Consider the following 16,308-nt stretch of genomic DNA (forward strand, 5'->3'; position numbering starts at 1 on the left):
CTGAATCAGAAAAGTTTTAGCTACGTTCTTGTTCATGCTTTAAGTTGGACACAATGGTATTCAGAACGTTTTGAAGGTGTATAATATCTAAGTATTATGTTTCGAAGGTAGTATGAATGTTTGGAAGTAGGGCTGTGCATTATATGGTAAATATCGAATATCGAATTACTGTATCAAAATCAATATTTTGGTATGTGGTATTTTGGTATTTGGTATTAGGGGTGTACATAGGCTGGGTTGGTTCGGATTTTACAATTACCAAATCAAACCAATTGTGTTGGGTTACTAAATCTAAAGACCAAACCAAACCAATAAAGCTCGAGTTTTTCATTCTCGATTTTTCTCGGGTTTTCGGGTTATTGGGATTTTTTCGGGTTTTTTTTTCCCGGTAAAATCTTCGTAGAACAAAACATATAACGTATGCTCAAAATATTTCTTTAATCCTAGTAAGATACAACTATATGAAGTATTTTTCAAGAAAATAATACAAAATATGAGATGTGTCATGGCATTATCCTAAAATATTCAACAATAAAGACAATAAAATTATGTAATATAAATATTGCTAATTAAAAAGCCATAATAAAAATAAACATAATCATGCTAAAATACATAGACTAACAAGGGAGTATTAATTACATGGCTAAACGCTAAAGAAAAATAAAAATAGGTTATGCATTTTATCTAAATTATTGCAAAATAAAAATAGATATTCAATACATTCCCGTTCATAATATTAAATTGAATGTCTTTTGTTAGCATTAATATTGATTTGATTTTGGTTTGGCTTTTGTTAGCATTATTTAATTTACTAATATTAATGGCTAAGCATTCAAAAGTTCTAAGTCCAACCTTGAAATAATACCTTAAAAGATAAAATTATGAAATTTTTAAAAAAATATTTATATATTACATCACAATAAGTATATTTATATATTAAATATATCTGAAATTTCTATATATATAGTGTCGGGTTGGTTTGGTTTCGGTTTGACTTTCTTTAGTTAAAACCAAACCAAACCAATTATGGTCGGATTTTCTTTCCAACACCAAACCAAATCAAACCAAACCATAGTCAGGTTTTTTTTCTCGGTTTGACTTGAATTATCGGGTTGATAGGGTTTGTTGGTTTCCTTTGTACACCCCTATTTGGTAGTATTTGATTTAAGTTTTTAAAATAATTTGGTATTAGATATGGTATTTGATATTTTAAAAAATAATACAGAAATGCCAATACTCTAAAAAAATATAAACTAAATTACACATTATAGATATTATTGATCAACATACTAAGTTACACAATACTTTTCTTTAGCGTTCATGTTGAGGTTGACGGTAAAAGCAATGTACTTTTTTAGGAAAATGGAACAAGGTAGGATGCAGAGTTTAATTCTTACTCTCTAGGTTGTCAAGCAGTTTAAATTAATATTTCAACAATTTTGAGGTATTTCTTTCTCCGTTACTCTTGTATTGTTGTTGCATATGTTGGATTAGTCCTTGTTGTATTCTCTAATTTCAACAACTAACTCTAAGCAAGTACCATGATATTTTCAATGATTAAATGTATTCCTTTATCTACCTTTTTTCTCTTAGTTGATACTTGATGGTATTGGACAAAGATTTTGTCAACAGTCAGGTGAGTTTAGAACGTTTCTGTTGAGTACTTTAATTAAGAATATTACACTCTATGACTCTATGCACTACTTAATATTCAAGCCGAATAAACAGAAATTACCGAACCGAATGAACTGAAACAGGAAGGAGAAAAGTTGAACCATACCGAATGTAATTAAGTATAGTATTGGTGTAGCATTTTAAGAGATCAAATACCGAAAATATCGAAAATACCAAACCGAAATGACTAATTATTGTGCCGTATTGTACTGACTGACGAACACCCTTATTTGGAAGAGGTAAGAGGTGTGATGGAATAAATTGAAATTTGTTCAAGAGAAGAAAGCGAACATGGTCACACATGTCTCAAATTTAAAGGATCACATATTCTAATGTGTAATGAATTGAGCTATGAGCCTATACCAAATGAAAGCTCTCTGAGTCTAGTTTCGAAAACTTCAAACTGTTTGTTATTCCGACATTCCTACAAAAAAGTTATGACCTTTTTGCTGAAGGGTAGCAGAGTAGTAACCTGACCCCCGAGCCAACAGTGGCCAACAGTTCAAACCATGGCGGCCGACCGTGGCCATGTTTGAACCGTGGCAAACTTCAGCTTGTGGCTTCGAAAAAAGGCCTAAGGGACCAGGCCAACTGTGGCCACGGATCCAAACTGTGGAAACAGTTTACCCCAGGCCTATAAAAGGTTAAAAAACATGTTTTTTTTCTCATTCGTGACACCACAAGTACTTATGATTTGTTCTATTCAAATCGACCCAAGATCATTTTTCAACGCCTAAGGTGAGCTTTTAACGCGATTGAAGTTTGATTAGCGCTCCCCAACATAGATTCTAACAAGATTTCATCTTAAAATCCTTAGAGTATCATAAGTAATTGAACCTCTTGTTTGATTTGATTATTGTTATGCCATTACTTGCATTCATTTAGTTGCAGCTCAGATTAGATAAATGTGATCACATACTGTATGTGAGAAGTAGCCAACCTTCCTGGATGTAAGTTGCGTAGTTGTCAAGGTTAGTTACCCTGCACTTGTAGGTGCTCCACGTTTAGATCCAGCTTAAGAAAGGAAAAATATGGTTCACTTTCTCGAGTTTAAAAGCCGCCAGGGCCGTGGAATGGGACAACCATCCTCACACTTACAGGTGCCATTGATTGTTTAGACTTATTTATTTGGGAAACGTGACCAACCTCCACGAGTTTAAAAGTCTCTAAGGCCGAGGTATGGGAAAATCATCCTCACACTTGCAGGTGCCACTCTTTGTCAGACATGATCTTCGAAATAAGTAAATTCAGCTAAATTCATATTTAATGCACACCTTAGATTTCATGAATTAGTTTCAGTTTTAGCTTTCAGTTTTAAGTTCAGTTCTCAAAATCAGTTTCAACTTTCAAATTATTTAATAAGCAGTTATGTAAATTGTTTGCTCTACTTATTGCAACTTAATGTATAGTCCATGCCAGTCTTGTCCTCTATTTAGGGGTTGTCAAATTTCTTGTGGATCTAATAAATAGACTCTGTTCATTCCTTCCAGTGATAGTTGACTGCTTTTTGACTTTCATTTATTTCACTCCATGGGGATGCACCGAAGACAAAGTTCTTAGTTTTATTACTCAGAGGCTCATGACTATCATTGGTAGGTTAGCTTTCAAATATTCTTTTCTAAACTTTAGTTAACCGTTTTTAAATACTTATGATATGAGACATATTCATATTATGCCTATTTTAATAAACTAAGCATCATGTTCCGCTATTTAGATCAAGATCCGCTTGATGGATAGGTAGATTGAATGCCATCAATTCCCAATCCAGTTTCGAGGCGTGACAAGAATATTGTTAAAATTAATAATTTACTTTTTAAGCATCTCCCCTTTTGCTTTATAGTACAAACTTGATATTTTTTTTGTTAATCTGTTTAAGAAAGAACGACATATTTTATTTTTCTCTAATGAGAAGTTCTTTTAGTCATATAATTGTTACGACAGATTTAAGATTACATGTTTTAAATTTTTTATAAATGTACAAATATTTTGGCATCTCAAAAGACAAGTTTTAAAATATTTAATTTCTTCTTAAATCTCGAGCCTGAACTAGAACAATCCCGGGGGTTCTAAATTTTTTAGACTTTTGAAAACTTACATCAATTTTTAAGACAAAAATGTAAAGATTGATGTAAAAAAAAATACTCTTTCATTGTTAGTGTTTATTATTTAAAAGAAATTTTTAAAAAAATTCAAAGTTTTAGAATTATCACAAAGGCCCTAAACGGGCCCCACGCCCTCTAAAAATAATGGGAAACCCTCCCAGCACCCATTCCTGCCCCCCACACCTATTCTCCATTCCCGTTCAAGTTCTTCTTCTTCTTCTTCTTCTTCTTCTTCTTCTTATTATTATTATTATTATTATTATTATTATTATTATTATTATTATTATTATTATTATTATTATTATTATTCAATCTCTTCTTTTCATTCTTCAATCCTAACATTATTTTTCCATAGATCTTCTTCTTCGAGGTTCTTGTTCTTTGTTGAGAAAGATTGGTGCAAAAAGAACAAGAACAATTGGAGATTGATGTATCTTGTTCCCATATTTGAGACTTCTTGTATGTGTTTTTCCTATTTTATAACTTGCAGGGGCAAAATTGGTTTGGTTCTGAAAGGGTTCAAGTCGAATTCGGAACACCTAATTCTATAATAGTGGCATAAGGTGGCCAAATTTAACTTAAGTCAACATTTTGAGTAAACGACATCGGAATCAGAATTGAAGGTTCCAATAGGTTCGTATGGTAATTTTGGACTTGGATGTATGTTCGGATCGAGTTTCGGGTGGTCCAAAAGCGTTTTGGTGCTTATTGTTGGAAGTTGGCATTTTGAAAGTTTTTGAATTCGCTAACTTTGACTTGGAGCAAACTTTGGTGATATCAGATCCCGTTTGGTATTTCGAGCCTGGGGATAGATTCATGTTGTCATATTGCACTAACAACTTAAGCTTCCAAAATAGAACTAAGTATTCCAAATCACTTTCAAGACTTATTGAAACCAAACCAACCAGTCCCGAATGTCATAAAATATCAAAAAAAGCTATGGGAATCATCAAATAGGAGAAGTGAGCTCAAATACATAAAATGACCGGCCGGTTCATTACATTCTCCCCCTCCCCTCTTGAACAAAATTTTATCCTCGAACGAGTTTAGAGTCATACTTGAAATGCCAAAAAGATGAGGATATCTGCTCCGCATATCATGCTAGGTTTCCTAAGTCTCTTCCTCGATCGATTGACCTCTGTACTGAACCTTCATTGATGCAATCTCTTCCAATCTCAACTTATGAATCTACCTATCCAAACTGGCCACCGACTCTTCTTCATAAGACAAATTTTCTTCTAACTGTACTAAACTGAAATCCAACACATGTGACTTATTTTCATGATACCTCTAAAGTATGAAACATGAAATACCGGATGAACTCCCAACAAGTTGGGTGGCAAAGCAAGTTTGTAAGCTACCTCACCAACTCTCTCCAAAACCTCAAATGGACTAATATACTGAGGGCTCAACTTGCACTTATTTCCAAATCTCATCACGCCCTTCATAGGCAAAACTCTAAGAAGAACCTTTGCACCATCCATGAAAGCCACATCAAAAACCTTCCAATCATCATAACTCTTTTGTCTGGACTGCGCTATACGAAGTCGCTCCTGAATCGACTTCACCTTCTCTAAAGCATCACAAACCAAATCTGTGCCTAATAATATAGCTTTGCCAGGCTCAAAACCAATTAGAGAATAGCACCGAATCCCATATGATGCCTCATATAGAGCCATATGAATACTAGACTAGTAGTTGTTGTTGTAAGCAAACTCCGCTTAATGGTAGAAACTGATCGCAGTGGCCTCCGAAATCAATAACATAGGCCCTCAACATATCCTCAAAGATATGAATGGTCACCTTGGACCGTTCATCCATCTGAGAGTGAAATGTTATGCTCAACTCCACCTGCGTGCCCAACTCACGCTACACAACTCTCCAAAGTGCGATGTTAATTAAGTGTCCCGCTGATATAATAGAAACGGGCACACCGTGCAACCAGACAATCTCGCTAATGTCGATCTGGTACAACTTCTTTGAAGTGTAAGAAGTCATGACTGAAATGAAATTTATAGATTTGGTCAATCTGTCCGTAATAATCCGAATAGCGTAAAATCTCCTCAAAGTCCATGGCAATCCTACCACAAAGTCCATAGCAATGCACTCCCACTTCCACACCGGTATATTTGGCCCCTAAAGTAAACTACCTGGACTTTGATGTTCATACCTGATGTGTTGGCAATTCAAATATCGCGAATCATGCCCAACAAATTCATTTTTCACCATCTGCCACTAATAATGCTACTTCAAGTCACGATACATCTTCGTAGTACTAGTACCTAGGTGAATAGAATACTGTGAACTATGAGCCTCGTCAAGAATCAACTCCCTCAAACCGTCCATATTATGAACACATATCCGACCTAGAAGTCTCAATACATCATCGTGACCAATAGCCATCTCTTTAGCACCACATAGCAACATCGTGTCCTTAAGGACAAGAAAATGGGATTATCAAACTGACGAGCCTTGATGCGCTCAAACAAGGATGACTGCACAACAACAAAAACAAGAACTATGTTAGGCTCAGAATATTCAATCTCATGCATCTATTGGAAACAACCTAAATATCCATACCCAAAGGCCTCTCTACAGCTGGAGTAAATGCTAAACTCCCAATATTCTTTGCCTTTCTACTCAAAGCTTTCACTACCATACTACTCTTACCCGAATGATATAAGATAGTGATATCATAGTCCTTCAACACTCCAACCACCTTCATTGCCTCAAATTCAAATCCTTTTGCTTGAATAGATGCTGAAGACTATAGTGATCAGTGTAAACATCACAAGACACACCATACAAGTAGTGCCTCCAAATCTTGAGCGCGTGAATAATAACTGCCAACTCCAAATCATGTACCAGATAATTCTTCCCATGGAGCTTCAACTGGAAAAGCACAAATGCAATCACCCTACTATATTGCATCAACACATACCCAAGATCAACACGTGAAGTATCATAATGGACAGTATACATCCCCGATTCTGAAGGCAATACCAAAACTAGAGCTGTAGTCAAAGAAGTCTTGAGATTTTGAAAGCTCTCCTCACACTCATCAAAATATCTAAACGAAGCTCCCTTCCAAGTCAACTTGGTCAATGGAGCTGAAATAGATGAAATATTTTCCACAAATTGACGATAGTAACCAGCCAAACCCAAGAAGCTCCTGATCTCTATAGTGATAGAAGGTCTAGACCAACTCTGAACTGCCTCAATCTTCTTCGGGTCAACCTTGATCCCATCACAAGAAACCATATGGCCTCAGAATGCCACCGAGTCCAACTAAAACTCACACTTGGAGAACTTAGCATACAACTTCCTCCCCCTTAGAATCTAAGGCATAATCCTCAAATGTTAATATACCAAGATTTCATCGATGAACAAAATGACAAAAGAATTTTAATAAGGCTGGAACAATTGTTCATCAAATGCATGAAAATTGTTGGGGCATTAGTAAAATCAAATGACATCACCGAAAACTCATAATGTCCCTAACGATTTCTGAAGGCCGTCTTAGGGATATTTGAAGGCCTGACCTTCAACTGGTGATAACCCAACTTCAAATTAATCTTCGAGAACATCCTAGCACCCTGAATTTGATAAAATAAATCATCAAAGCGAGGCAATGGACACTTATTTGTGATAGTGACCTCTTTCAACTGCTTGTGGTCAATGCATATCTTCATAGAATCATTCTTCTTCACAACAACACCGATGCACCCCAAGGAGAAACACTCAGCCTAATGAATCACTTATCCAGCAACTCCTGCAACTGCTCTTTCAACTCGTTCAACTTAGCTGGATCTATGCGAACAATGGAATAGATATGGGCTGATGTCATGACCCAGACTCCCACCGGAGTTGTAACGGTACCTAACACTGCTTGCTAGGCAAGCCAACAGTTTCATAATAATAATGAACTCAATAAACAGAACTTAATAATCTCACCAATAAGAATATCCTAAAATATATGATAGGACAATGATAACACAACTACAACCATGCTAATAATCTGATATCAAAAAGTACATGAGCACTACAAATATCTCAAATACATGGTCAAATCCTCAATACAAACTATCTGAACACTAGAGTAATAATATCATAAATAAAATGAAGAGAACTTCAAGGTCTGTGGATGACATAACAGCTACCTCAAAGTCTACACAAGCTGATAACGACACGAACTCTAGCAATCATCGCACCCGAAAGTACCTGGATCTGCATATGAAGTGTAGAGTGTAGTATGAGTACAACCGGCCCCATGTACTTAATAAGTAACAAACCAAATCTTAGGCAAAAAGCAGTGATGAGCTCATAAGAAAAGTCACTGTCTAACATCAATAATCAATAACAACTCAGGATAAAATGAAGAGAGTAAAAGTAAATAACTCAAAAATATCATGTTCAGCTCGTTCACAATTAAGAAAATTTAGACATGCTTTCCAAGTATGACAGTCAAAGCCCAAATCCTTCACCGAGTTTCTGAAATGTGAGTTTTATCAAGGAACTGCGATTCCCAAACTTTCAACAACAGATAAGACATTTCATTTACCATCTAACATGAGAAAAATAGATCTCTATGCCTACATGCCAAATATACATATCAAGTCAATAACATCATAGCGAAACAATCAAGTATAATCACACTCAGCACGGTCACGGTGCCTGGCATAAATGCCCCTCACCATCACGCACACAACCACACTCAGTACTATATGGGTGCCTGGAACAAATTCCCCTCACCAAAGCACATATATAATCTTGTGCCTGTACTCACTGTGAATACCAGACTCTAGAGAGGCGGATCCTTTCCTCAGAGCTGATCAATATCACATAGACCAATAGTGGGGCCTGATGCACGTGTCGCCACTAGTTAGTACCACTTATCCCAATATGCATCTGGCATACATGTGACCTCAAAATCAATACCAAATCGGCTCTATGGTCCATACTCAGTCATTAACCACTCAAGTCTCAGTTAACCACATCTCATGGTACTCAACTCAACTATGTTACACATATGAGCCATTAACAACATGTGAGAAATAAAAAAGAATGCTCTGAGATAGAGATGTCATACACGGATATAGCATCATGACTGAGAGTATGTTTACAATTAATGCAAACAGCTAAAAACAACAAGAATAACACTATCATGTCTCAAACAAATAATTATACAGCCTAGAAATTATTTCTAACATGAATCATAGCTCAAATAATCATACAAGTAGAGAAAACACGGGTATAACAAGGCATGATAGCAAATAAGTCTCGTATTAGTCTAAAGTCCACTCGGATCATGAATACCCCGATGCACGTACATACACCCATCACCTAGCACGTGCATCACCCCCAACATATCTCAACCCTGGGCCCACACCCCAAAACCTGACAAAACTCACAAATTTCGAACAACCATTCCGATATGAGTCCAAATGTATGTGTTTCATCCAATTCCAACTTCAAATCAGCCCTTAAATTATCAATTCACCTTCTCCAAAATCATTGTCCAACTCCAACCCCCCTAATCCCACCACTAACTCTTACAAATTAATTGCAATAATATATGGGTAATCAATATCTGACACTAAAACCGAGTAAATATTACTTACCCCTTCAATTGTGATGAAAAGTAATCCAAAAATCGCCCCTAGCCGATCTCCACAACTCCCAAAATGAGAAAATAACCAAACCCTTCGAAATATAAAACCCGCCAGTGATTATGCATCCGCGGACACTTAACTGCATCTGTGGTAAAAAGACCGCACCTGCGATCCTACCTTGGCTCTTGACATCCCGCTTCTGCCGGTCACCTAAATGCATCTTCGGTTGCGCTTCTGTGACTCCATCTGAGACTCATCCGAAACACACCCCGTCCAAACACACCAACCAATCCCAAAACATAACACGGACTTACTTGAGGCCTCAAATCACACAAAATAATATCAAAACTATGAATCACACTTCAATTCAAGCCTAATGAACTACTCCCTCCATTCCAGTTTATGTGAACCTGTTTGACTGGGCACGGAGTTTAAGAAAAAATGAAGACGTTTTGAATTTGTGGTCTTAAATAAGTCAAAAATGGGTCTAGAGTATTTGTGTGGTTATAAAAGCTTCTCATTAAGGGTAGAATTGGAAGTTTAAGCTAAATTGTTTCCAAATTTAGAAAGGAGTCATTCTTTTTGGAATGGACCAAAAAGGAAATAGGTTCACATAAACTGGAACAGAAGGAGTAATAAACTTTCAAACTTTCAAAGCTCATGCCGAATCATATCAAATCAACTCAAGTGACCTCAAATTTTGTATATAAGTTCCAAATGATACAACAGACCTATTCTAACTCCTGGAACAACAATCTGAAACCGATATCATCAAAGTCAACTTTCGGTTATACATGTGAACCTTCTAAACCTTCAACTTTCGAACTTTTACCAAAAAGCACCGAATTAACCTACGGACCTTCAAATCCAAATCTGGACGTAAGCCTAAGTCCAAAATCACCATACGAAGCTATTGGAACCATCAAAACACTATTTCAAAGTCGTTTACACAAAAGTCAAACTTTGGCCAACTTTTACAATTTGAGCCTCCAATCAAGGGACTAAGTGTCCCAATTCAATCCAAAACTTTCCGAAAACCAAGCCGACCCCCCCCCCCCAAAGTCACATAATTATAAGTGGAGAAAGCATTAGATAAAATTTTAGTTTTAAGTGAAGGGTAGTGATGCGACCCCATTAAATACCGAGTTTCATACCATTGATGATTGGCCATCGAAGATATATCCATTACTAAAAAAGAAGACTAGGAATTAGTCTACCCAGTTCTAAATGAATTTTTATGGGAAAGTATTACTTTGTAGAAGGAATGTATTTAATTAAATAGGATATCATAGGAGGGATATGGTGTTGATACCCAATTTTTCCCTCATATATTTTAAAATACATATATACTTTCAAAATAGTACATGAGCATCAACCAATATTTTTCCATAATTTAAAAGGATTTTAATTAATTTATTTTAGCATTTTATTATCCAAATAATTACTAATTGCATCACAAACGGTTTTATGATAATTTTATTGCTTAATTTTATTATTTTATATTTATACTAAGCTTTAATTATTTCATGAATAGCCACATGCATATGTTAGGGTTATAATTGTAATAACTTTGCAATAATAGCCCATGTGTGCATAATTACCTGATTTCACAAGAAAATAATTTTTTGTATTTTTATTATATTAAGTAATTATTTTAAATCATTTTCATGCATAAAAATCATTTTTATCATTTAATTAACTATTTTTATAAATTATTTTATCAATTAATTAGGTATTTATAGCCTCTTTTAATTTGGTTTAATTTCGGACCTTAGCCCAAATTATTACCCCCAGCCCTATTAAAATCACAGCCCAATACCCTGACCCAATTTTTATACCCGCCCAACCCCTCAGATCAAATCCTGGTTGTTGATCTCTAAAGATCAACGGTCCATGATCATTTTCCCTTTTCAATTACCTATAACCCCCCCAAACCCTACTCATTTTCTAATTCCGCTGCCCCTGGTATCCCTCATCCTCTCTTCTCTATCAATCTCCCCTCTCTTCACTCTCAAACCGTAGCATTCCATCACCTGAACCCCTTCGATCAATGGGGTTTCTTTTCGATCTTGGGCCTTACCTGACCTCCTATCTCGACTGGTTATACGATTTCTACGCTGTTTGATGTGAATCTCAAGAGTCTCGAACCAAATCTGGTTCAAAGTTTCTCCTATCTCGATTATTCCGTCTATGTTCACTCCGATACTTGTGGGTATGAGTATCTTCATATTTTTTGGATTTCAAATCTCTAGTTCAAACCAGATTTGATTCGCTTCTGTCCTTTTTATGAACCTAGCTATTTTTTGGTTGAATCCGTCCAAATCTCTTTAGATCTGAAATGATTTTGTGTTTGTTTGGTATTTCTCCTTTAATATTTTCTATTTTTACCATTGTTATTGACCGATTTCGTTTACTCTAAAAGCTAGGGTTTTGATTTTTGAGGGATTTCTGAAAAAGGTTTTAACGCTTAAATGTTCTCATATCTGACTTTCTTATTTACTCTTCGACTGATTTTTACTTGATTTAATCCAGCTCCATTTATATGTCTTTGTGTTTTTAGGGTTTTGATTATTTGATTGCTTATCCTGCTGTCTTTTGCCTGTTTACTTTTAATCCTGTCAATTCAGTGTTAATTGATTTTATTACCCAAATTAGGGCTTGATTTTAGTACCCGCATCTCCTTATTAAGATTTTACATGTTTACCTTATTTATGTGATTAATTATCCTTGCTACTGGCCTGATTTTGTGTTCTGCCTTTTAATTGACTTTTGGACCTACTACTTACCTTATTTAGACCTCAATCTCGGCTGCTGATTTATTCCGTATTAATTTAAGTGATACCTCCATGATTCTGCCTATTAATTAATTCCTATTAAGCCCTAATTGACTGATTGATTGATCTCTTTGCCTTATTAGTGTACCATTGATTCTCGTACCTTATTTGGTTTTACTCTACTATATGCTATAAAACCCTCCATTGTTCTGATTTTCAAACACACACGGTCAGACTTAGACATCAATACTTACAAGCACACACTGATACACTGTCACGACCTCGTTTCGCCCTCCGCCAATGATCGTGACAACACCTAGTCTCTACGACTAGGTAAGCCTAAATTGCGAAAGAAAAACCAAAATTTGTGGAAGTAAAACAATTTAAACAGGAATAACGTAATAATAGTGTTTAAATATTCCACTCGGCATACACCATGTTTAACTCTCAATACCCATACGTAAATCCAAGACCCGAAAACCCACGAATCACAAGCTAAGATCAATAATACATAGCTCTAACTCCGGAATGTCTAATAAGAACAGAAAAGTACAGAAGGGCTAAATACTAAAAGCAGGAATAGAAAGGGACTTCTCGGTCTGCGGACGCGACAGATATACCTCGAAGTCTCTAGAGCAGTCGCCTCCTCAAAGATGATAGGTCTGAGTAGCGGTGCCTGGATTTGCACATGAAAACCATGCGCAGAAGAGGCATGAGTACACCATAATGGTACTCAGTAAGTGCCAAGCCTAACCGCGGTTGGGTAGTGACGAGGAAGGTCAGGGCCCTACTGAGATTAAATAAATATAAAGATGACAGGATAAGATAAGCAGTACAATTGAAAATCTACAGTAAGAATATACACAGGATAATAAGAGTACAATAACGGAAACAGAGATGAAGACAAACCGCAAGGAAGTACCACTCATAACAAGGATGATAACCGGGGATCTCTTGGTATCCCGAGGATCTCTTGGTATCCTCAATATATGCTAGGGATCTCTTGATATTCTCAATATATGCTAGGGATCTCTCGGTATCCTTAGGATCTCTTGGTATCCTCAATATATGCTAGGGATCTCTTGGTATACCGAGGATCTCTTGGTATACCGAGGATCTCTTGGTATCCTCAATATACGTGCCAGGGATCTCTTGATATCCCGCACCTCAGTTTAGATCATAAATACATACAGGGAATCTCCCGGGATGCCATGCAGTAGTCCCAAAGTAAAAACACACAGCAGCAACACAAGAATACCCAATAAAGCTAAATTTCATACCAAGTAAACAGTTAATCCTAGCCTAACATGCTTCAGGTAATACACTTAAGGCAATTTAATAAAATAGGCAATTAAGTCAACTAAACATGCTTTTCTAAACTAGCAACATGCTAAATTCACAAGCATAATAAAACAGGAAAAAGAATTCAATTGAAATACTTAAGAAAAAATCGGATTTTCCACAATTAGCTCAAGTACGCGCTCGTCACCTCACATACAAGGCATTTCAATTATCAAATATGTCATTGTGAGCACGTGATTTTTGCTTCACGGAAACTACTCCAAAAGAAATCGGAAAAGAAATAAAACAAGTTACCTTCGGGTACAATTTTGAGAACTTGCGTGACATTTTGATAATTGTTCTGTCCGTAAATGCTCGCCTTGCTATAGTTAAAAATACAAGTATACATGTTGCATGCATTTAGGAATAAATGGTACATTTAGGAATTAATTAACCATAATTTGGTTTTAAAAGCGAAAATCACAAAAATATGCATTTTGTTGTCATAACTATTGTTAGGTGTTAATTAATATTTGTGTAGTTTAATTTTGGGTTTTAGGAATTTTTGGTTTAATTGTAAAAAGGAAAGACCGGATTTGGTCCAAAATTTAACTAAAAATTAAGGCCCAAACCAATTTGCAATGACCCAGTCCAGACCAGGGTTCCAGGGACGCCCCCAAACGCCGCCGCATAGGGCATTTGATCTGAGCCCTCCATCCAGTCCAATCCAACGGTCCAAGACCCCTTTCAGCAACCCGTTTCCAAACCCGACCCAGTAACCGGTTCAAACCGACCCCTAACCAAGGCCAAACGGTGCCGTTCCCCATTAAGTGAAAGATCCTGGCCATCGATCTCACTTAATCCAACGGCCAGGATCTAACCGCCCATTACGTATATAAGCCTAAACCTTTACCCCATGCCCCTATCCGAACACCCCCCCTTTTCCATCGTCTCTCTCAAGAGATTAACCTAACACCCCTGGCCAAACCCTAGCTGCCCCTATATACTCTCACCGTGAACATGACGGCAACGATGCCGGTGACCACCAAAGTAACACCCCTGATGCACCTAACCACCCTGAACACGGATCTGTTACCCCCTTGCCTCGAATCATCCCCATCATCTCGAATCTTAATCTGAAGATTCGAGCTTAACCCTGACCTACACCAACCCACCCCAGTTTCACACCAGTCACCACCCTGGCCTCACTCGTGACCAAACCAAGCTTGGTTTGGTCCGAATCTACCCACAAATCCTCAAGCCCCAAATCAGACTGGTTCGAACCCTAGAACACAAGAACCTTGGAATCCGGCCAGATTAAATGGAGGGTTGGGGTCTAATAGACCTTAATCGAATTGTTCTCGGTTGAGAACACCTCGATTAAAGTCTGTTCGACCTCAAATGGGCAAATCCAGTTCAGGCCTGGGTCGTCTGTGTTTGAGCTTCCAGAGTGAGTTCCCTTTTTCTTTTCTGTTTTTGTTGTTTGAGTTTGTCAGCATGTTTAATTAGTTTGTTTGGTATTTCTGATATTTTTCTTCCAATTTGTTCTCCGTCTTCGTAAGACCTTTTATTTGGTCGATTGTTCTTCTGTTTATGTTTGAATACGTATGATAAGATGCATATTCGATTTGATTAATATCGTCGAACAGATAATTCATATGTATTCCCTGTGTCGTGCAAAATTGTTGAAGGCAGTTGATGCCCTATTCGTGTTATTTGTTTGATCGACTGATTGTTCTATGTTATAATTAGTGTAGTCGATTAGATAAATGTTGTCGATTAGTTTATAGGACTGAATGTTCAAATATTCTGATTCATATAGCTTCGTATGACTAATCAAATCATTGTCGTTTAGCTGTTTGTTTTAAACTATCTGTGAATGATTCGTAACTGCAGTACAATAGCTGGAACTTAGTTTAGGATAGTTTAAGTTTGAATTTTCAGAAGTTTAAATTTCAGACTGCTGAAGCTTAGGTTTAAAACAGTAATAGCAGGGGTTAAAAGGGGTAGTTTGGGGTGTGAAAAAGCAGAATTGGTTAGTTTAAGATGGGCTGACATAGGATACTGAAATAGGATTAAACTAATACAATAGTGGGGAACAAAACTTGGTAGCATGGGGGGGGGTAATTAAATATTATAGGCTGCCCATAACTTTGGGCAGAAAACACATGCTGAGGGGCTGTCAGGAGGATGGGCATTAGGCATTTTTGATTAGTTTAAGGGAGTTATGGGCAGAGTTGAGGGCTGGGGAAATGAGGCAGCCTGGGGGCTTGCTTGTATTTGGCCTATAAATAGGCTCACTTAAGGTAGAATAAATGGGTTAGACATTAAAGGGGAAGAGGTTAGAAAAATCAGATATTAAGGTTGAAGACGAAGGCTGCAGAATTTAAAAAGAAAAGAACAAGAGTGTTAAGGCTGTTTGATCCTCATTCTAGTTTAAGCTTTACATCAAAGAGCTTCAACTTGTCTTTGCCTTTGAGTGTTTAACAAAAATCAGAAATCACTGTTGTTTGCCCCTGTCTGTTTTTCTGCTGGTACTGTTGGATTTTTAGCTTGGTAGTCTCCAGTTTTCTGCTTGCTGAGTACTGTTCCATTAGGCTACTCCTGGTTTTCTGTTTTTGGTTCAAACCTGTCGCTGGTTTCCCTGTTTGGTTATCATTGGATTTTCTTGATGGGGCTTGTTTTTTTGGGTTCTTGAATCTGCCTGCTGGGTTTGTTTGGTTGCTGAGTGCTGCTTGTGTTGCTGCTGCACTGCTGCTATCACTGCTGACTTCTTTTCTACTGTATCTTTGTTCTTCTACCAGGTACATAACTTTATCATGGCTGTTGTAGGTCTGAAAATTTGAAGCATGAATATGAGATGAA

At 36.8% G+C, this 16,308-nt stretch overlaps 1 protein-coding gene across 1 annotated transcript; it reads right to left on the reverse strand.

Annotated features, from left to right (window-relative positions):
* Positions 1–4,964: 4,964 nt before the first annotated feature.
* On the reverse strand, positions 4,965–5,455 carry LOC138879820 (uncharacterized). Its single transcript, XM_070159457.1, has 2 exons — positions 5,138–5,455; positions 4,965–5,018 (listed from the first exon to the last, which is right to left on the reverse strand). Exons 1-2 carry the CDS (start codon positions 5,453–5,455, stop codon positions 4,965–4,967), a joined length of 372 nt encoding a protein of 123 aa, XP_070015558.1.
* Positions 5,456–16,308: the final 10,853 nt, after the last annotated feature.

Source organism: Nicotiana sylvestris, chromosome 10 (assembly GCF_000393655.2).
Source record: "Nicotiana sylvestris chromosome 10, ASM39365v2, whole genome shotgun sequence".
Classification (NCBI taxonomy): Eukaryota; Viridiplantae; Streptophyta; class Magnoliopsida; order Solanales; family Solanaceae; genus Nicotiana; species Nicotiana sylvestris.

Bases quoted from the DNA above. Each gene is read 5' to 3' on its own strand.
- LOC138879820 (XM_070159457.1), bottom strand. From the start codon at position 5,455: ATGGCTCTATATGAGGCATCATATGGGATTCGGTGCTATTCTCTAATT. The intron at 5,019-5,137 runs GTAGCTTACAAA...AGTTTAGTACAG, and splicing joins TTTTGGAGAGAGTTGGTGAG to TTAGAAGAAAATTTGTCTTA.